The following is a 21,229-nucleotide window of genomic DNA, read 5'->3' on the forward strand; positions in this document are numbered from 1 at the left end:
CGTTCGATGATAGATTAGCTGAAAGAAATTATACAGCGGATTAAGAAATTATTATACAACCGCGTGTACAGACGATTCCTCGATTGTCGTTGTTCAAATATTTTTTTATTCTTTTTATTTTCATATATATATATATATATGAAATACATTCAATATACATTCATATATATATATATATATATATATATATATATATATATATATATATATATATATATATATATATGTATATCGAATCGCGTCGTTACATAAATGTGCAATTAGCGGCGTAGCTCACGCGGTAAGGACGAGGAAGCGAACAAGGTTCAAAATGAAAAATGTTCAACGCACACGAATTTCATACGCTTCCGCTCCTTTTTTCGTGACGAAAGCTTTGTTCCGCTCTTTCCGTTCACCTTTCCATTCCTGTTCGCAAAATCTTCATTCGAAACATCGTCTAAATCCAAGGTCGAAAATACGACGAACCATCCGTTCGGCACGATGCCTACTGCGCCATTGCGGACGTTCATTATTGCCCGTCCGTTCATCGGTGGCGAACTTTTCCAGTAACCATTCTGTTTCATTTTTCTTCGTATGTATCTCTTCGCAAACAACGCGATATAAAAATGGCACGTACCCGTTTCGCACGACAATGGAAACGAACACGCGTTACCATTCGGAAAATTTCTCGACGTATTTCTTTGGAACAGACTATAAAAAGAAAATCGATCGACAGACTTGCTAAATATATGTTCGTTATCTTGGACAAGAGTTGACGATCTATGGGAAAGGATATCGAACATTTCATCGAGAAATATTCGAAAATATAAAATACAATTAATCTTCCGTTAAGTGACGGTTTACAAAAAAGATTGCATACGGGCACGTGCGTCGTCGTTTCATCGTGATAATAAACAGCTAGAAGGAGCATCTGGAATAAGTGATACTGCCAGGGCATCTTTTCAGACAAAAGAAAACATCGAATGCGCGTGTTTTGGCTGAGGTCGCGAGATCGAAAAGCGTATTCGTTTCACCGCATTAAACAACGTATTTCTACGCCTTTCTCCCGAAAGAATCTCTCGTTCGTTCGATCACGCGGTATTCTGGAAAAGAAAATCTTTATGACTCATCCGTTACCAATCGTATCGAATATTCTCACCAAACTATGGAAAGAAAAAAAAAATAGTAGATTTGAATCTCCGATTATCCCTGATTTAATGGTGAACTAGCGCGGAGAGGTACTTAAGAAAAATCAATCGCGTCTTTACTTTTCCATGCAGATCTTTTCTCTTCATTCATTGCAGAGTCCAGTGCCCAACAGGGATAAAATGTTTATACGATTCTTCGGTATGTTTGGCACGTGGCCAGAGGATACTGCGCGTGCATTTCATGGACGAGAATAGATTCGCGGGCCAAAATCCCCCATGACTTTTCAGTCGTCGTATTCGTATTGACTCTCGCATGAACGTGCGCGAGATATAAGCTACGCTGTATCGTGCTGAGATCGATGCACGCGGTCCATGCACGTGTATACCCTCTTTTTCTCTCTGCCCCCCAAATGATTTCTTCCTCTTCTCTCTCTTTCTATATATATATATATATATGTAAATGGTACATTTTCATATATCGACAAGGAAGATGTTCGCGGTTTTTCAGTCTCCAACAGACCCATTTCATGTTTAAAGAAGGATCCTTGATCGACCTTTTAATTCGTAATAATGAACGTAAAACATTTGCTCGATACGCGTACATACATACATTCTCTTTGTGAATTCGATGACTTTACGTTTTTAAAACGACGCGTAATTTTACATCCGGTCAAGACTGCCGAGTTCTGATTTTACGCCAACTGTGATCTGCCAACACGTGTCGGAAAGAAACATCATGTTCCACGAATAATTCGCGCAGTAAATTTTTCTGAATCTTGGGAAGTCGTACGCCCGTGTGCAAATGAAAAGTATCGCACGGGGAATACAATAGGGTTGACCGCGGGCGTTCGTTGATTCACGATCAAGTGAAAAACAAAATGACATCCGAATTGTTGAAAATTTTATACTACAAGCTATCTTCTTCCTTGCTTTTACGATGCAATCTGGCCTCCCGCGATTATAATCTGCGGAAAATCTTCGCAAAACGTCTCTGTTTGACCGCGAACATTGGCCCTATAAAATCTTTGGCTCTGACGTTGACTCTTTGTGCGCTCGCAAGTTACTGCGTCTCCGTTTTTCGAGTATTTTCATATTTACCAAGAATTCGGATCTTCCACGTAGTTTAAACGGAAAGATCATCGTCACCGATAGATATAAACGGACGTCTACCCGATTTCGCATTTATTCGCATATATTTCTCGTTGGACGAACGAAACATTTTCGATACTTAAATCATCGCTTGGAACAGCGTGTTTCAAGAGAATAATCGCTCAAGAAACGGTTTTCGTTAATCTTGATATTAGTCTTAAATAATACGAGTACAAATTATCACTGAACACTCGTTCAATAATCTATATTGATTTTCTTATATTTATTTTACATACTAACAATAGATCGTAATATCTTGTTAAAGCCATGAAATATATGTATATATCAATACCTCGATGTTATCTATTCGTGTTATCTATGGATGGAATTCTACCGTATCGTGTATTTCATTCATACTCGTATGTAGATAATACTAACGTTGATATTTTTTAAATCAGTCGCAATTAATGTATTTCGTTGCAGCCGGCTTACAGATAAGTAAAATACGATTCAGTAAGAAATAAAATCTATTCTGAATTATTTAAATCTCATAATCGAAGGTCAATCGTTATATCGATATGAAAGAGAATAATATCTGTTCCGCAAAACTATCGAATACTGTAATTAAATATCTAATTACTCACTACCTTACACTTAAACTCAAGACACTATTTTCCCGTTTTTGTTATCCTAATCATTCTATAACACAACTATTTACCTACACCGCCGAAAATACTCTATGCGTAAACACAGCTGGTATACGTTGTACTCTGTTCTCTACGAGTATACATAGAATCTGTAAATACAAGTCTTAATATTTGGTGTTCTCTGGTAAACTATGAAGGTATCACGGTAAAATTTACGAGTATTATCTAGAGGCCTATTAACATGAATGTCGCTGAACGATTTATAGAGAAATTTCAAAGCAACCATATAATACGTACAATTGTAAGTACGTATATATATGATACAGATACCTGAACGGATATTTATAATCGACCAAAGTTATCGACGATTTCTGTATTAAACAGACAGTGAAGTGAAATAGAATGTACGCGGTATTGGAATGTATATCGATAGTTTTGTTGGCATTTTCTCATTGAAGTTAAGCTTGTTGGGACTCTCTGTTTCTTTGAGATCGGTCTAATGCTTCTTGCGCGTGTTGCAATCCAGCGCAATAATGCAATAGTAAGACACTAAGTGCTTGCACTCGTAAATCGCTTTGTGCAATTAATTTAATACTGTCCATTTCTCCGCTTTGTGATAATTCCAATCTTGAGGCAGTTTCCGCGTCGAGCGCAGTTTTCAGCTTCCCCATCTACGTTAAATGTTAACATTAAATATACGATTAATGCATATATATGCTTTGTTAATAAAAGTTCAATGTTATTTTTACCATGACATTGATTTTTTCAACGCGTTCTAGTGGCTCCAAATGTTTGTACAGAAACTTGCCGGTATCTTTAGCTCTAGACATAAGACCATCGTCCAAATCGCCAGCTACTAGAGGAGCTGCCACGCTAGGTTCAGCACCCTCCAAGAGATCGGGACTTATGCCCAAGCCACCAACCAATGAATTCTAAACGTTTCAATAATTCGATCAGATTCGTCGGCAATTTTAGAATCATTTTTAGATCTTGACCCTAAAGAATAGATGCACCTACCTCGATTGTATATGATAGTAAAGGTGTAAAGAAAGCATCGTTTATCACTCTATGAGAGATTGTATTAGTTATATAGTATCAATACAACAATATCTTATATAATAAGCATGGCGATCTCGATGTGCATCTGCGTGTCTGTTCTCTCCAAATAACAGTTAGTGCCATGAGCAATAAAGAATAGTGTGACTATTTGCGATAGGAAGGAAAAAATAGAAAGCTGGTACAAAGTTCCAAAGACATCGCACGTACAATGAACGACAAGCGAATCAAATATAATTGAAGCTTCAAAATGACAGTCAATATCTTATTGTTAGTCATAAGCGTGTTTTCTGCCCCTTACAATTGCTGGTACAAAAAATAGAACAAAGAACAGAAATAGAGCAGAGAAGGCCCAAAATTATATTTGATATAATTAAAATTGCTATTGATATTTAATGCAAGGAATATCAATCTGAGATCCTTCTCTGTTCCAACTGAACAAATTTGTGTTATTAAATTCTACCTTGCGGGATGCACAGGGACTTGGGGGAAGACTTCTAGATGCCAGACCAGTACCGGAAGCCGGTGGGGCCAAGCAACTGGTACTTCCAGCCTTCTTCAGGCCCAATAGAGTATTAGCTATACTAGCCTTCATGGCCATCATAGTTGCACCCTGATTAATCGATCAACGGATTTCAAATTTTTAATACCAAATTTAATTTCTATTATAATTTCATTTAATATCAATATTAATAATTTTACTTATTCAATCGACAACACCGATAAACTATTAAAAAACAAAGAGAACAAGGAGAAACGATACATCACGCAATCGCGCCCTCTACCTCATTCTTGATTATTTTGTGTGTAAGGTTTACTAGACAATAATAAAACAAATGATCTATTCACTTACAAAATTCACAAATACTCAACATTAGAAGCAAGGTCAAGGTGCAAACCTACAAAAAACCTTCACCTCCCTATTATGCAGATGACCAATTTTATTACCAACAATAAGGTGAATCACACTTAACAGTTGTTTCCCTATGTACAAAATACCAAGAATACTCTAAATATTTCAAATACACATTAATTGCCCAGAAACTGCAATTCCTTGATTACAGCATTACATACTGTACAGTCAAATATAACTAGTAAAGCGTAGATATGCATAGTGATCGTAATTTTATATTTCTTTTGTAAAATTCCACTGTAACGACAATTGCATAATAAAATTTTATCTTTCAAAATTAATGTACAATTTTTTTTAATAAAAATATAAATTATATATTCATATATATTACATATTCGATAAATTTCAATTCAGAGATCTAACTTTAAGTTGTAAATAGTCTTAAAATCACTAAGTGTCATATTAAATCACAATGAAAAAACGAATAAGAATTTATATTTATTTTATGGAATTGTCAACTACAGCATTTATTGCTGTTTTAAAATGTTGTGTAAATTTAAAAGTCAACAAGTTGACAATGCCATTTTTGTGTAATAAATACTTTTATTACGTCTTGAGTACCTGTACATTATCTTCACAACTGGTTAGAGAAATCTCTGGACCTGATTCCCCAATAACAGTAGTAGATTCTATTTCGTCTGCTTCCAATGCCATTGTTGTTATACTTTCGGCTCCGCATGTTCCTGATGCTTGACAACGAACTTCACATTTCTTATGACACACCATACCACAATCTCTGCACTGCACTGCGTCCTTCAGCCAAATCTATATAACGAAGATATATGTAATTGTATTATTTACTTTAAAACGTACACATAAAGAACCAAATAAGTGTGAGAACATAGACCTTCTTTGTACAAAAGTCGCAGTGTGTTGCTCTATGAAAATGAGTTCTAATAAAATCGTGCAGCTTTTTCTCAGAAATTTCTTCGCTCAAAGGTGGTTGTGTTTTGACAGCTTCTGTACTTTCCTTTTTCCCTGAATCACCAGTTATATGACGATTCGGGTAACTAGACTCCCATAAATAAGATAATAAAATATCACCATAACAAAGTGTTGGGTCGAATCCTGAATATCCTTGTAGTTTTGGATGTACCGTCGCCAAAGAAGCTTTCAGAACAGTATATAAAATTAGTAAAAAATAGATACAAATAAATATGATATTAACAATTATACATATTTAATAAGAATACTACACACCACTATCTGGTGGTAATAAAGCATAGCATTTAAGATAATGACCAGTGGAGGATGTATAACATTGTGCCAGAATTAATTTCATAGGGACATTAATATATCCTAATAACTTTGCTTGAATTTCTCCTCCTCTTACACGACCCCATACTCCTATATTTAAGTACTGGAGTTCTGAATCAATTTGAAAAGACCTAGTTTCTTCGAAAGTGATTAAAGATGCATATTCTTTTTCTTTAGTAGTATAGTATAAGTCTGATATATTTGTTACATAGTTATCGTCATTAAAGTAAAATTGAGAGCTACTCGATATTATCGATTGATTCGAAGTAGTTGAAATCTTTCTGGAGGGGGTAGCGTCTGGTGTCTGAGTAGTATCATCGGTATGTGCGCTGCTTTTTCTCCTTCTAAATAGTCTACTACTCATTTCCAATTTGTCAGAAATTTCATTTTCACAATCCTTTAAATCCGAAAATTTTATTTGGCTTTCAAATTTGATCTTGCTGTCTTCGGCACTGGGCGTATCTCCCTTATTAAATATAAAATCAGTTTTTAATGTTTTCTTATCAACTCCTCTTTCTGCTGATATCCTTTCACTATCCAATTTCATGCTAGCTTGTTTGTCCGAATCTGCTTTAGAATATTTTCTTTCAACCCTTATGATAAAACGCCTCTGCACCGCACTTTTTACAAATTTAGCTACTTGATTCATGTTAGACACCTTTTTGCCATCTACTGCTATTAAAATATCCCCTTTTCTCATCTCAGCGATTGCAGCAGGACTTCCAACTATTATAGTCTCGACTAACACACATACATGACCTACTTCTGGCACAAATTCTTGCTTAAACACTACGCCAAGTTGCTGAGAACCAACTTTACTAATAATTAAGTCCAACACCATATAAGGAACTCCAGTATATTGAGTCAGATATACCCAAGGTGTTGAATCTATGCTTATTGTACAATATACTTCAACTTGTGATCTATCGTCTGCATTAAGTATATTAGGTCCAAGATTTAATCTAGTCACTTCCACCAGTGATACCTCCAAATAACCTGGTGTCAATTGTATATTGGCAACCTAAATAAGAGTTTTAAATATTTGTTAAATATATTCTTTTTCAATACTTTTATGACTTTTTAAATAAAAATATATATTTTACTTCGGATAAATCTACTGCTTCGTCGTTTAGTCTACGGAAAAATGGTTTGTAACGCATTTTATAGCGAGGTAATGTATGCTTCCTACGCACAGCTCTACGAATTTGTCCTGTGATCAAAGAAATGATCTGTGGCTGTAATTGACGACCTTGAAATTGGGATTGTACTTCCAATTCAAGTATAGGATCTGAATAAAAACTTAAGGACCAGTGAGTATATGGAACACGTGTAAACTGCAACCTAGCTCTGCCACTGATACGTTTCACTAAAAAAGATGTTGCTAACTATATTCTACTAGAATTTATACAAAAATAATATTTAGAGAAAATAATTTCTTACCTTGTAAAGCCATATATGCAGTCTTTCCCAGTAGCATTTTAACATCTATCGATAATTGAAAATTTCCAGAATAATGTAAATCTAAAGATAAATCCAATGTCTCCAATAAACCTGTATCAGCATCTATTTTTGAATCTGCAACTTCTAAACCTTTTATTGTGGGAAATTGTGAACCCAGATTCAAGTCTCTTAACTGAAAATATATATAAATTATTATTGATGTAACTTTAGTGCAAATATTAAATAATACTTCTAAGTATATACTTTACCTGTACACTGTCTAGCAATTTGCCAGTGGTAGATTGAGTTAATAATTCTTTGAACTCATTATTTAACTTTCTATACAACCAAAGGCGTACTCTCTCAGCATTTCTAAGTTCATTAAACAAAAATTGCAATGTTAAATTTATTGCCAAGTTTTCATTGCCTTGGCACATACCCTGGCGTGATATGCTTATGGAACTTGTTTTTTCATCTTGAATTTTGTCAAGTAACTCCTTAGGTAACTGAGCCTTGCCATGGTGTTTTAATTTTCTTGGTGTACTTTCCAAAGGTGCTTGCTCCAAGTATTTTTTGAATAAATAAAATTCCAGCACAAGTGTACATATTATACCACACACAAATGTAATCACAGATATGCAAATATATTCAAAAATGTCCATATTAATATATCATCTATTGGAAACTCAATGATTTCCTTGAGTAATACCAATGTCTTCACTACTAAGAGCGAAAAATATTCACACAAATTGTAGAAACAATTACTCTCTTATGAGACAAGTATGAAACAACAATCATGTAAAAATATTATATCTTAAATTTTTTTAAGTAATATTTCTAAAATAAGTACATTGTCTACGTTCATACTAAATATTAGGAACTCCTATAATATCTACGATCTTTAATCGATCATAAACAAAATATCGTTTTTGTAAAGCTGTATTACATTGTTATGAATCACCCTCGTTTCACGGATCGGCAAATATTCAGAACACTTTCACCTACCATTATAAATCAAGATTATGACATTTTCAGAAAAATATGAATAACCTTTCTAACGATTTAAAAAATATTCATGTTCATAAAAAAATATCCGTACAATACATATTAGAAAATCTAATAACACCAATGAGCATGGACAAAATGTATCATGACAGTTTCCTATTGATCTCGGCAGCCATGTTAATGCCAAATAAACTTGTCAATTTGACAGATTCGTCGATTGTTTATCTGAAGCATGATAAATAGAAATATTGTTTATATTCTTTGAATCCCATATTAAAATAAATGAATCGATTATAAATATCATTATTACAATATTTTTAGGTTTATTTGATATACGTAATAATGAAAATTATAAAGATACTTCTATTACTATCGTTATTATGTTTATCAAGAAACAAAAATTTATGATAATAACTAATATTTCCGCAACAAAGTGGAAAATAAAAGAGCATAAAAAATATGATAAAGTACTTTATAAATCAATATTTAGTAAAATAAGTTATATATGTTAAGAAGAACATGGCATACATGTATAAATATAAATTGAATAGCATAATCAACACGTAATCAGCTGAGAGCATATCTGTATAAATTTGTCTGCAGACTACAGAAAAACACATTTTTTAAGCTTGAATTATATATGTAACTTATAGTGTTGTAAATGTTACTAACAACAAATAAAGGTTATTATAAGCTTTAAAAATGAAAAGTTACTAATTTTTATTTCTTACTTAATATAAAATAATAAAAAATATATGATTAATCTCTATAGTTATTAAAGAATATTATAATATTAAAGAATGGCAGCTTTAATGAAGAAAAGGGTGTTGGCAGAATTTAACCAGAGTCAGGTAAATTAAATGATTTGTTTCAAACAAATTTATATTCGATATTTTATTTAATTAAACTTGTTTATAGGTTATAAATGAGCCACCAAAGAGATTAAAAACATTACACCTTACATCTAGTTCAGGTAGTAAAAATGGGATAGAAGGAAGTTCAGCATTAGCTTACATTGAGTGCCTTGAGAAATGTAAATGTGGTAATGATGCATTACAGCTTCTTGTTCGTATATCTGATACGATTGCATATATTTCTCCAGAAGATGTTCCTTCTGTAGTAAAGAGGTTGTCAGAAAGATTTGCTATAGAAACAGAAGCAGCAGTTCGTGCCAAAATTCTTTGGATATTTGCAGAATTAGGAGATGTAACAAATGATTCTGTAGAAAAGACAAAAATTGTTAATGAAACTGCCGAACTTTTAAAAAACGAAGAATCACATAGGGTAAAAAGCCAAGGATTGGCAACATTATTGAAGTTGGGAGATTATCATAGGTATCATATACATATTTGAAATTTTTTTTTTTAACATTAAAGAAGAAAAATAATTCATTAAATTTTAGGATTCTTGTATTGAAAATTGCCCGTGAGCATTTGCCTGATACCTGGCATGGTGTACAGACACGTTGTCTTTCTATTATTGGTAGATATTTGACTGCAAATACTACAGATGATACTTTATCACTTGTTAGCAACTATGCACATTCTCAAGATCCAAGGGTACGTGCACAAGCATTTGAGACGATGGCTGAACTTCATTCTTATAGAGGTTGCAGATTACCTGCAAGCTTTTTTGGAGAAGCTTGTACTGCACTCAGAGATGATTATGAAATAGTTCGTAGAACTGTTCTTAAATTAATATGGCTTTTAGGCAGAGAATACCCCGAAAAGTAAGCAACATTTAATATCTATTTCAATCTGTTATCAATATTTATTGTCAGCTATATTATCTGTTTATATCATCTGTTTTATAGTATTATTATGGGAACAGATGGAGAAGATATACGTATGGTGGATTGTGCATTTTCCCAAATTTGTAGCCTTATGGGTGACTTATCACCAAGAGTTAGAGCTTTAGCAATGTCTCTTCTAGGAACAATGAAAGGTGTCTCACAAAGATACATAGAACAAGCATTGGATAAAAAACAAAAAGTTGTAGAAGCAGATAGACCAGAAGTAGAAGAAAAGAGCGGATCATGTGGTGCATTTATTCATGGTTTGGAAGACGAATTTCTGGAGGTAATATTATTTACTTGTTTATTATTTAATTTATATTCTGAGCAATTAAAATAAATACATTCAGGTGAGAACGGCAGCGGTTGAAGCCCTTTGTACCTTATCTTTAGAGCAACCAAATATAGCCAAAATTTCATTGGATTTTATGGTTGATATGTTTAATGATGAAATTCAAGATGTTCGATTAAGAGCTATTGAATCATTAAGAAAAATGTCTGCGAGTGTAACGCTTCGTGAAGATCAATTAGAAACAATTTTAGGAGCATTAGAAGACTTCTCGGGCGAAGTACGAGAAGGTTTACATGCTACTTTGGCTGCTAGTCGGCTTGCTACAAGAAATTGCCTCCATATGTGTGTAAACCGTCTACTCGATAACTTAAGTCGTTATCCACAAGACAAAGAAAGTATTAGAAATTGTTTGGCAGCATTAGGGGCCACGCATCCATATTTAACATTACCCTTAGTACCACAACTTCTTGGACGTCATCCGTTTTTCGATACACCGGAGCCAGATGTCGACGAACCTTCTTGTATCCTTCTAACGATTCCCTTTACAAAATATAAATTATACTAGCAATCTTATTTTTATTATCCTTAACTATAAATAATAGATGCAAGCGTGTTAGTCCTAATATTCAATGCTGCACTTCATTGTCCAAGCATGCATGCTCTTTTTACAGAGCATGCATCTAAACATTATCATTATTTACGCGATACTATGCCGCATTTAGTTCCTCGATTGCGACCAACCATAACAAGTGGATCAAATTTTGGGAAAGAAGATAAAATTGACGAAGAAGCTAGACGTGGAAAAGAATTTCTAGAAAAAGTAGTTACAGGTGTAGAAAATGCAAGGCCTGGAGGTAGAGTGCACACTCAGCTCTTAGAAGCTGCAGCTGTCGATCTCGATCGTTTAGCAAAAATGGATTATCGTATGGAAGGAGCTGCACGTTTTACTGCTTTATACATAAGAAGTTTACTACTTTTGAAATCTGTATTAAAAGAATTTTCAATATTATCAACGAATTCGGTATCTACAAGCCCCTTGCCGAATACAACTACTAATGTTTCGGTTCTTCTTCAGAATACTCAAAAGTATATTAAGCAGCATGTTTGTTTTTGTAACATATATACATACATATATGAATATTTACTCATAGATAATTTATATGAATGTTACAGATTACAAAGACTATTTAGTGGATTAGATGAAAACGAAATTATATTAGCCAATGATGTGTGGTTGAAGGCATTGGCAGTAGAATTAATTCGAGTTACAAGAAGCATGACAGGAAGGAGTGCTCTTCCACTCGCGCGTCACTTTTTATCTGAAGCCGATATTCTATCTCAAGATCCGACAAAATTACCATCTTTCTCTAGAGCTCTGGTACTTCAAATTCCAACTTTAGCTGATGTAAAGCCAGGATCTTTAACACGAATGCTTTTACCATTATTATTAACACCAGCGTCACAAGGGGAAGAGCGTCTTCCAAGACCATCAGTATTTACTCGGTTCTGTAGAGCAATTATCGAAGAACCCAGAGGTGATGCAGATGCAGCACTGAAGTTTACTGGAGGACTTCTATTAGGAATCCCATTGACAGCAAAAATACTGAATTTACGAGATCCTAGAATGTTACGCATTAAATTGAGGCATCCTGATCAACAAGTACAATTACTATTACCGCGTCAGTCGGATCTGCGACTACAGAATGTAGAACAAAATGATTACAGATTAAAAACTATAGTTCTACTGTCCCATCAAGTTTGGATGGAAGCTTGTAACGTAGAAATATCTCTTGCACTACTTGTGCCATCTTCAGCTGTATGTATGCATTCCCCCCTTGATGATCCATGTGTAATAGATCTTTGCAAACCAACTAAAGTATCAATTGCACCAAAACCTATAAAGCGAGGTATCTAAATGTATCTTTATACAGCGTCGTTTTATAAAATCTTTTATTGTATATAAATTCAAAATATATTGAATCATATCAACTTATGTATAACACAGATGTCAACAATATTTTAATACTACTATGTTTGATCTTTTTTTCTTTTTTATAAAAAGTAATCATAAATACACGATTTAAACAGACTGAAGGATCACGAGAAGTCTATCTTGTTTTAATAAAAATAATGTGTCATTATGGATAATTTATTTAATTTAGATATTTGTTGACTACCGCCAAGTGGAAAAAGAGCTTCCGCTATAACAAAAAGTACATTAAACACTTTTTACTTTATGAATCTAAACAGTTATAAAAAAATGTAAAAAAAATAAGAATTTAATTTTTAACTTACCTAGTAAATACTGGAGATTTTGGTACATCTGTGGTTTTTTGTGCTAAGCTACTGAAACTAAGCCCACCTGACTGACTCGCTAGAGTTTCAAATGTGCTACTACCACCATTTACATTTCCAAACACTTTTGGCATGTTGTTATCAATTGGAGCAGGACTTCCTCCCATAGTAGGTGGATTTCCAAATGCTGTTTTATATATTATTAGTAATTAAATTTTATTCATAACTTAAAAAAGATACGAAGTATAGAAAAGTGTAATGTTTATATTATTTTATATATATAATATATTTTATAATATATTATTTACCTGGAGGACTAGTATTGACTCCAAATGCTGTTGTCGCAAAACCGGTGCCGAAGACTGGTTTTGGTGCTCCAAACGTTGGTGCTGATCCAAATATTGGTTTAGCATTAAATGAAGGTGTTTGCCCAAAGGCATTAGGTTGTGCACCTAATACAAGCTGTTCTACACCCATTGGCGACGTATTAGCTGCGGTACCGCCAAATACAGATGGAGATCCTGCTGAAGATAACGCTGGAGTGACATTGTTTGTTGCACCACCAAAAAAGGATGTAGAGCCCGTGTTTGATGTGGAACCAAATATTGAGTCAGATTTCTGGGCATTATTATCAAAGACGAACGTTTGAGGTGTTCCGAACGTATTTATCGAGGAAGTATTTCCTCCGAAAATAGAACCTGATGAGGATACTTGAGTGTTTCCACCAAAGATCGAATTAGTATTAGTTCCGCTGAAGATCGAAACGTTCGTTAAAACTTTAGTCGTTTTGCCAAACATAAATGTGCTCTGAGCATTTTCAAAAGGCTTAAAAAGAGGTGTAGCAGTAGTTGGTTTTCCAAACGTATCATCTGTTGGAGGAACTACTGGCGTACTTGGAAACTGAGAGTTCATTGTAAGGGAAGGTTTACCAAAAACTGGAGCAACTGTACTTGTTGCAACAGTTCCGAATGTAAGTGTAGGTAATGTAGCAGTAGTAGTAGCAGTTATAATAGTAGTAGTTGTTGTTGTTGTTGTTGCTGTAATAATAGTGGTAGCAGTAGTAGCAGCAGCAGCAGCAGCAACAGCAGCAGCAACAGCAGCAGCAGCAGCAGCAGCAGCAATAGTAGTTGTAGGAGTACTAGTAGTAGCAGTACTAACAGTAGTAGTGGTAATAGCAGTAGTAGTAGTTGTAGCTGTACTAGCAGTAGTAGTAGAAGTAGTAGCAGTAGTAGTAGCAGTAGTAGCAGTAGTAGCAGTAGCAGCAGTAGTAGTAGTGGTAGTACTAGTAGTAGTACTAGTAGTACTAGTAGTAGTAGCATTGGCGGAGCTTGCTGTAGGTAACATAATGGGACCTTTCTCGAAAGGTCTTGATAAAGTACTTTGAAAAGGAGAGATGGTAGCAGAAGTTGTTGTCGTATTTGCTGTTGTACTTGATGTTGTGAAGAAACCACCAAATAGTGGCATGGATGAAGTAGTTGGAGTAGAATTTGACATTTCTTCAAATACAGAAACATTCGATGTATTGTTCAGAATGTTGAACAAAGGTGTAGCAGAAGATGCAAGTAAATCTTGTACAGCACTTGTTGGAAGGCTAGAAGTTGTTGCTTCAGTATGAGGTACTTCTACAATTGTAACAGAATTGTGTTGTGCAGAAATTTGACTTTCATTAGGTGAGAGAATTTGATTAACGTCAGATCTTCCAAACGTAGCTTTGCAGTTATATTTTCCATCGGTACTAGGACTATTATTAGTAGATATACTAGGTGCTTGATTAGATGTCTGAAGTCCTATAAATGACCCTGTTAAACTTAATACATCTTGTGTTTGAGATTTTGTCGCTGGTGATGTCATTTTTAAATTAAATGGAGTAATAACGTTTGATGATTTTGAAGCAAAAGAAATTGTTTGTGCATTCGTTGTTTGTGATACAACAAATGTACTCTGTGTAGTACTCTTTATTGGTGCAGGGATGGTAATTGGAGTAGCAAAACTAAATGTAGATACTGCTTTGGTTTTTACTGCTGTTGTCATTGGTAATGTCACTCCAGTATTTGGAGTAGTTTGTATCTTTTCTAACGAAGTCTCTGGTGGTAATGCATCTTTTAATGAACTACCATTAAACAAGTTATTTTCTGTTTTAATAGCATGCAACCACATTGATTGGATAGCTGGATTTTGTGCTGCTGTTTCTTCTAACTTTTGCACTGATGTATCAAATGTAGTAGTATCAACCTTAGGAAAAGCTTTTATTAAGTTAGACGAAGTATGAGCAGGAACATGTAATTGCATCTGATTTAATGTAATAGTATCTTGTTTTGCTTTAGTACTTTGAGGTACTCCAGTAGTTGTTGGTATACTAGATATTTTCTCTGCTTGTACAGGTTTATTTCCAGATATAGGAAAAGTAATGCCAAAGCTAGGTTGTTTGCTTTGTATTTTGTTTTGTATTGACACATTGTTAGATTCACTTGTGCATTCGCTTGTACCAATTCCTGCTACAATGCTAGCCATAGAATCTAAAGGATCAATATATGTATTCTGCTGTTTAGTAATTGTATTTTGTTTGGAAACAGATTGATCAACCTTATTTTTTATATTAATGCTGGTAGTATTTGGAGAGGTTAAAGAGGACAACGTTTCTTCCAAACGATCTTGAATATTTGAAGAACTAACAGGTCTTATAATCCTTGGAGTAGAAGCAGATAAATGTTCTCTTAATTTAATTTGTTTTTCTTGAGTAAAATTCAAAGTTTTAGAAGCAATTGCCTTGCATCGCGCTTCTATGATTCCTGTATTTCTTGGAAGAATGGTTGAATATTTTGATGATGCGATAGTTAAATTAGATAATGAATGATTTAATCCAAAAATATTATTATTACGAGTAATTAATTTCCATCGCTTTTTAAGATGTTCCATTCTGCTTTTTTCTTCTTGTATAATTTTACTATGTAATATAAGATTCTGATATAAAAACTCTAAATGAGGTATTTTCATTCGTGACGTTTCTCGAGATTTATGATTTGACCATTCTAAGTCTAAAATTTTACTAGCTTGAGTTAACTGCGTTTGAGTGTAATAATAAAGTTTTTGTAGATCAGACATTTTATTGTTATCTCCACAATTTCTAGTGGCAAAATCGTTAGTTGCTGCATTTTTTGATTTTGTTTCTTCAACCCAAGCAAATGATTGTAATAATAGCGCTTTCAAATATGCTATGTCGCTAGATAAACTATTTGTTGTTTCTTTCAATTCCCGTAAAAACTGATCTATCACAATAGATGTGTCTACAAGTTTTTGACGTTCTTCTTCTGTATCATACTCTAACGTTTGTGGTTCTAATCTTTTACGTAATTCTTTCTCAAACAAATTATGTTCTTCTATATATGCATGATTATCTTTAGCATCATCATCTACAAATGGTTTTGGTTCCACAGACTCTTGCATAATTGTTTCTCTAATTGACGTTAATTTAATATCCGGTTTTGCAATTTCTTGAGGTTGAATTTCTCTAGTTGTTTCCAATTTCATCCCCATACTGATTTGTTCAGGTTTCTGCTCTTGCTGTGGTTTCTCAGTTGGAGGTAATGTAAAACTAGATTTCTGAATAAATTTATTCAGAATATTTCCTGCAGAAAGAGGTTTTGAACGTTCAAGAGTATTTTCTGGTTGCTTAACTAGTGGTGTACTAGTTGCAGCACCATTCATAATAAGAGATTTTTCAGGACTAATGTTTGACTGTGTTTGCGGGGGTATTGCAATAATTTCTGTAGGTGGAGAATTAATAGAAGTACATTTGGGACTTAGATTCACCATATGAAAGCTGCATAATTGTCCAGATGTTGCAAGAATATGAAGTATAGGAACTGGATGGGGCAAAGTGGAATCTGCCCCCCATGGTAATTTTCTAACTGGAGATTTATCAATAGCTAAACCTACTGGATAGCTTTCTGTGGTGTGAATCAATGGTAATTCAGCTCTGCCACTATCTACCAATTGCCACTGATTCCAAGTAACACCTTTATCTGTAGATCCTAATATAGCTATTTCACTGCTATTGCTACTAGCAGCAATAATTAAGCCCCATTCTGGTACATGATCAAAGTAATAACGAGGAATTGTTCCTTCTTCTGAATCTGTTATTGCATACGTAATATCTTCATAATAAGTAAAAACAGCATTTGTTTCGCCTTTAGGGGCATCAATTACAAGAACATTAATTCCCTGTTCATTACCCAAATAAGCAGCACAAAATTGATAATTGCTAACCCATAAAATACTAATAACTTCACCAATGTATGGATTGGGGCCAGGAATTGTTCTTGCTATCTTCAAATCAGGTTTAAGTTGTACTATACTACCATTTTTACAACCCACAACAATTTGTTTTCCTTTAGGGCTCCATGCTGCACATAAGGCATTTATATGTTCATTGTTCAATTTTTCTTTTAATTCGAAAGTGTCCAGTTCGGTTGTAGCCTTTTTCTTTTCTTTTATTTTAAAACTACCAATTGTATAGTCACTAGCTACTGTACACAACATCCTTGGTACGGCCGGATTCCATCGTAAATCATACACAAGTATATCTCCGCTTAATGTAGAAATTTTAACTTTATGTAGTAATTGCAAACTCTGAGAAAAAGAAATATGATTACAATATGCTTCGAGTTACTCAGTAATAATTCAAAAGAAAGAAATTTTGTATAAAATAGATTAAACGTACATTTTTTGTAAGTGCCTCTGCATCATAAATTAAAACCATAGGTCCATGTGCCACGGCTAGATAGGTACAATCACAATTAAGTGTTAGTTTAGACACAACTAGAGGCACATTAAATTCTATTTTCCATTCTGGGTTACTGTCTTCTCCTGGTTTCAATATAATTATTTTATTATTTTGTCCTGCATATAACAATCCTCTCCTTTTATCTGCAGCCAATAAACTGCATGCAGTTGGTATGGATGTGAATGCATCTAAAATTTGGGAAGTGTTTGACTGTTTAAATTGAAATTCCTGAAAAATAATTGCATTAATAAAATAAATATCATACAAATATAATAAGAAAGAAATGTATATACATATATTTCCTTATACTTGAATATAACAAAATAGTATGTCATAAATATTTGATTTAAAAATATATTTTGGTAAGGTTATAGGCTGCATGTATATTGCAAATATTGACAATTGCGTTTCTAGGAAATAACATATAATACCTGGATGTCCTTTGGATCAGACGCAGCTTTCATGTTTAATTATTTTATAACAGTCTTCATAAAAATTAATCCGATAGGAATTAAATTTCTTCGGATTCTTGACAAGATTAAATTTAAAGTAAACGAAAGCAACAATAGTTGCACAAACGTTGATTACGTAGATTAAGATTGTACACATTCGGTGTTTTTCATAGAAGAATCTCTTAGCTCCTCTAGCGGCATCAAAACACAAGTTTGGGAATATTTAAATTAAACAAACTAACAAAATTTAGCATTAAATATTATTATAATTTCAATATCTTTTTGATTAATGATCTTTAGTATTTTTTCTGAAATTGTATATTTTCTTCTCTACGAAATAGTAGTGTAATTTTAGATATTGATTATTATAAAAAATAATTATTATTAAAAATTTATTTTTTTTATTTCCTAATACTTCCTGCATTTAATACAATAGTTATACTTAATCCAATTACGTAAAATTCTAAAATTTATCTAGGATAACGGTCATCTTTTAAAAGCACCTAAGAATAAGAATATACTGTTTCTTCCGTAAACTTTGATTTAAACTTCAAATAAATATGGCGCCTCGCATGATTACCAAAGATGCTAGAAGTAGGGACGCGGTTGTACATGACCGTGGCTTGTGATGTTCGCGTGTAGTTTGGTTAGAATTAAAATCAAGTGGAACATTTGAGTTTCCACATTTAAAGTAATAATTGTTATTGTTTTAGTTTCGAAAACGAGATGGAACCTATAAGTACTTAAGTTTATATTTCATATATGCGTTTTTCTATTCACTACTATAATTTTATTTCACATGCGTACGTTTAAAGGCTAACTGTTTGATAATATTTATAGGAAAGAAATATCGTGGACGAGTACCACTTAATAAAGAAAAGTTAGCGAAACATGATAAAGGCGAAGGAATCGATTTAAGGGCGACATCAACTAATATAAAAAATAAAGTAATAAGACAGAAATTAAAAAAAAAAGAGAATACTTTTAGTAATGCAGTAAAGAATACTGCGCGCACTGAATTATTTTTGACAGAAGATTATGGTTGCTTAGAGGCTGATCCTGGGGAAGTAACAGTGCAATATAAACAAAAGCAAATTGCAGACAATGTGGATATAACTTCTGCAGCTAAGCATTTTACATTAGATTTAGAGTTTGGCCCATATTGCATAAGATATACAAGAAATGGTAGACACTTAGTACTAGGTGGGAGGAGAGGCCATGTAGCGGCTTTAGATTGGGTCACAAAAAGTTTAGCCTGTGAAATAAATGTAATGGAATCGGTATATGATGTATCATGGCTTCATATAGAAACAATGTTTGCTGTGGCGCAAAAAGAATGGGTGTTTATATATGACAACCAAGGAATTGAAATCCATTGTTTGAAAAAATTGCACAGAGTTAATAAATTAGAATTTTTACCTTATCATTTTTTGCTTGCCGCTGGATCTAATGAAGGTTACTTGTCATGGTTGGATGTTTCTATAGGCAAATTTGTAACATCTTTTAATAGCAAATTAGGAAAGATTGCAGTAAGCTTGAGTATATTTGACACTTTTCTGTAGGGATACTATGTGATATTATAATTGCTTATTTTTTAGGTAATGGCACAAAATCCTGCTAATGCTGTGCTTTGTGTGGGTGATTCAAAAGGAGTGGTTTCTATGTGGTCTCCAAACAGTAAGGATCCTTTGGCAAAAATGTTGTGCCATACTCAAGGAATATCTGCCTGTGCAATTCATCCTTATGGAACTTACATGGCAACTAGTTGTCCGAACAGATTTATAAAAATATGGGACATCAGACAGTTAGCAGGTCCCGTGCATAATTATCGCGTACGCTCTCCTATTTACCATTTATCTTATAGTCAGACTGGCCAAATAGCAATGGCAATGGGAAATGTTGTTGAAGTTCATCAGTAAATATGCGATAATTTATGTCTATATGATAATAAGAATGATATATACATTTTTATAGCTTGTCGTTTTTATAGATTATCGGGTGATGGAATGAAACCCTATTTACGTCACAGAACCAAGTCGTCAGTGACAAGTATGCAATTTTGTCCATATGAAGACGTTTTAGGTGTTGGTACAGTGAAAAATGTATCTTCGCTTCTAGTACCTGGAAGTGGAGAACCTAACTTTGATGCTCTTGAATGTAATCCTTTCCAAACTAAAACTCAGAGACGTGAAGCTGAAGTAAAAGCACTATTGGACAAGATTCAACCAGAACTAATATGTTTGGAACCACTTGCTATAACAGAAGTAGATGTATCCACTCTTAAAGATAAAGTAGAAGCTGAAAAGAAACTCTTGGTGAGTATTTAAAGAGTTAAATTATTTAAATTTCTTAGTAATCATATAAATAATTATTTATATATTTTTATAGTATCTCAAACCAAAGAATATAGATTTCAAACCTCGTAGAACGAAAGCTAAAGGAAAAGGAGGAACAGCTAAAGTGATTAAGACTAAGAAAATTCTAAAAGAATTGAGTCGAAAGGTAAGTGATTTTTTTGTATATGTATATTAGAATGCTAGGAATTATGTCTTTCAGGAAACTATCGATGTACTTCGCCAAGCAGACATGCGACCAGATATCAAGAAAGCAGGACCTCAGAAAGATTATGGAATACTAAATAGATTTTTACCAAAACCTAATAGAAGAACAAATAAATAGTACAACGTTGTTCAAGCTATTAGAAAAAATGCATTTCTATTTTATATCTTTCTGTAATTTTTTAAATATTAGGTTGTCCAAAAAGTTTCTTTCGTTTTATGGGGAAATAATAGACGCACAACGTTTTTTGTTTTATATTATTTTGTCGAATTACATACGGTTCATTTTGTTCTGTTGACACCGCGACATTTCACAGACTTGGTTTCACGTTTGTATGGAGGTGCACTGCTGTAAAAAACAAGTTTGCGAAAGAAAGGCACTTTTCGAACAACCTGTCGTATAATCTAAGTAAGATCTTGTTAAAAAGAAGTAAACTTTCTTAATTAATTGGTACTGAATTTATGTGTATGTATAGATTGTTATACATAAAGAGTATAATTTATTTCTCATGATTCTTCATCG

General features: G+C 33.5%; 4 protein-coding genes across 10 annotated transcripts; 2 read left to right on the forward strand and 2 right to left on the reverse strand.

Annotated features, from left to right (window-relative positions):
• Nucleotides 1-164: 164 nt before the first annotated feature.
• On the reverse strand, nucleotides 165-8,991 carry LOC126865265 (PDZ domain-containing protein 8). Of its 6 annotated transcripts, XR_007689473.1 has the most exons (10): nucleotides 7,799-8,990; nucleotides 7,530-7,722; nucleotides 7,193-7,455; nucleotides 6,033-7,110; nucleotides 5,680-5,942; nucleotides 5,394-5,597; nucleotides 4,383-4,532; nucleotides 3,881-3,929; nucleotides 3,613-3,795; nucleotides 3,389-3,534 (listed from the first exon to the last, which is right to left on the reverse strand). XR_007689473.1 is itself a non-coding variant. In XM_050617614.1 (9 exons), exons 1-9 carry the CDS (start codon nucleotides 8,189-8,191, stop codon nucleotides 3,322-3,324), a joined length of 2,940 nt encoding a protein of 979 aa, XP_050473571.1. In that variant the 5' UTR covers nucleotides 8,192-8,988; the 3' UTR covers nucleotides 165-3,321. The 6 variants fall into 6 exon arrangements, 5 of the variants coding, with proteins under 5 accessions (XP_050473571.1, XP_050473572.1, XP_050473575.1 ...); XM_050617614.1 differs by lacking the exon at nucleotides 3,881-3,929 and having other exon boundaries at nucleotides 165-3,534; nucleotides 7,799-8,988; XM_050617615.1 differs by lacking the exons at nucleotides 3,881-3,929; nucleotides 4,383-4,532 and having other exon boundaries at nucleotides 165-3,534; nucleotides 7,799-8,989.
• A 66-nt stretch (nucleotides 8,992-9,057) lies between these two features.
• LOC126865266 (integrator complex subunit 4) lies at nucleotides 9,058-12,708 on the forward strand. Its single transcript, XM_050617619.1, has 8 exons — nucleotides 9,058-9,217; nucleotides 9,307-9,385; nucleotides 9,453-9,868; nucleotides 9,937-10,263; nucleotides 10,348-10,612; nucleotides 10,677-11,139; nucleotides 11,221-11,704; nucleotides 11,792-12,708. The coding sequence occupies exons 2-8, from the start codon at nucleotides 9,335-9,337 to the stop codon at nucleotides 12,531-12,533; spliced, it is 2,748 nt and encodes a 915-aa protein (XP_050473576.1). The 5' UTR covers nucleotides 9,058-9,217; nucleotides 9,307-9,334; the 3' UTR covers nucleotides 12,534-12,708.
• LOC126865262 (nuclear pore complex protein Nup214) lies at nucleotides 12,552-18,294 on the reverse strand. The gene is made up of 5 exons (XM_050617603.1): nucleotides 18,128-18,294; nucleotides 17,634-17,924; nucleotides 13,222-17,542; nucleotides 12,914-13,100; nucleotides 12,552-12,819 (listed from the first exon to the last, which is right to left on the reverse strand). The coding sequence occupies exons 1-5, from the start codon at nucleotides 18,158-18,160 to the stop codon at nucleotides 12,792-12,794; spliced, it is 4,860 nt and encodes a 1,619-aa protein (XP_050473560.1). The 5' UTR covers nucleotides 18,161-18,294; the 3' UTR covers nucleotides 12,552-12,791.
• A 420-nt stretch (nucleotides 18,295-18,714) lies between these two features.
• On the forward strand, nucleotides 18,715-21,219 carry LOC126865277 (WD repeat-containing protein 46). Of its 2 annotated transcripts, XM_050617658.1 has the most exons (7): nucleotides 18,715-18,887; nucleotides 18,989-19,677; nucleotides 19,747-20,063; nucleotides 20,139-20,197; nucleotides 20,267-20,463; nucleotides 20,537-20,650; nucleotides 20,705-21,219. In XM_050617658.1, exons 1-7 carry the CDS (start codon nucleotides 18,875-18,877, stop codon nucleotides 20,825-20,827), a joined length of 1,512 nt encoding a protein of 503 aa, XP_050473615.1. In that variant the 5' UTR covers nucleotides 18,715-18,874; the 3' UTR covers nucleotides 20,828-21,219. The 2 variants fall into 2 exon arrangements, with proteins under 2 accessions (XP_050473615.1, XP_050473614.1); XM_050617657.1 differs by having other exon boundaries at nucleotides 18,716-18,887; nucleotides 20,139-20,463.
• Nucleotides 21,220-21,229: the final 10 nt, after the last annotated feature.

The sequence above is a fragment of the Bombus huntii genome, chromosome 4, assembly GCF_024542735.1.
Source record: "Bombus huntii isolate Logan2020A chromosome 4, iyBomHunt1.1, whole genome shotgun sequence".
NCBI classification, from domain to species: Eukaryota; Metazoa; Arthropoda; class Insecta; order Hymenoptera; family Apidae; genus Bombus; species Bombus huntii.

What these genes read in the sequence shown, in the direction of transcription:
- LOC126865266 (XM_050617619.1), top strand. Translation starts at nt 9,335, where the DNA reads ATGGCAGCTTTAATGAAGAAAAGGGTGTTGGCAGAATTTAACCAGAGT. An exon ending in CAGAATTTAACCAGAGTCAG is followed by an intron (nt 9,386 to 9,452) that starts GTAAATTAAATG and finishes ACTTGTTTATAG; the next exon opens with GTTATAAATGAGCCACCAAA. An exon ending in AGATGTCGACGAACCTTCTT is followed by an intron (nt 11,140 to 11,220) that starts GTATCCTTCTAA and finishes TATAAATAATAG; the next exon opens with ATGCAAGCGTGTTAGTCCTA.
- LOC126865265 (XM_050617614.1), bottom strand. Translation starts at nt 8,191, where the DNA reads ATGGACATTTTTGAATATATTTGCATATCTGTGATTACATTTGTGTGT. An exon ending in TGCATATATGGCTTTACAAG is followed by an intron (nt 7,456 to 7,529) that starts GTAAGAAATTAT and finishes CATCTTTTTTAG; the next exon opens with TGAAACGTATCAGTGGCAGA. An exon ending in AAGCAGTAGATTTATCCGAA is followed by an intron (nt 7,111 to 7,192) that starts GTAAAATATATA and finishes ACTCTTATTTAG; the next exon opens with GTTGCCAATATACAATTGAC.
- LOC126865262 (XM_050617603.1), bottom strand. Translation starts at nt 18,160, where the DNA reads ATGAAAGCTGCGTCTGATCCAAAGGACATCCAG. An exon ending in CTGATCCAAAGGACATCCAG is followed by an intron (nt 17,925 to 18,127) that starts GTATTATATGTT and finishes ATTATTTTTCAG; the next exon opens with GAATTTCAATTTAAACAGTC. An exon ending in CAGAGGCACTTACAAAAAAT is followed by an intron (nt 17,543 to 17,633) that starts GTACGTTTAATC and finishes TCTTTTTCTCAG; the next exon opens with AGTTTGCAATTACTACATAA.
- LOC126865277 (XM_050617657.1), top strand. An exon ending in AATGTTGTTGAAGTTCATCA is followed by an intron (nt 20,064 to 20,138) that starts GTAAATATGCGA and finishes TCGTTTTTATAG; the next exon opens with ATTATCGGGTGATGGAATGA. An exon ending in TAAAAGAATTGAGTCGAAAG is followed by an intron (nt 20,651 to 20,704) that starts GTAAGTGATTTT and finishes TATGTCTTTCAG; the next exon opens with GAAACTATCGATGTACTTCG.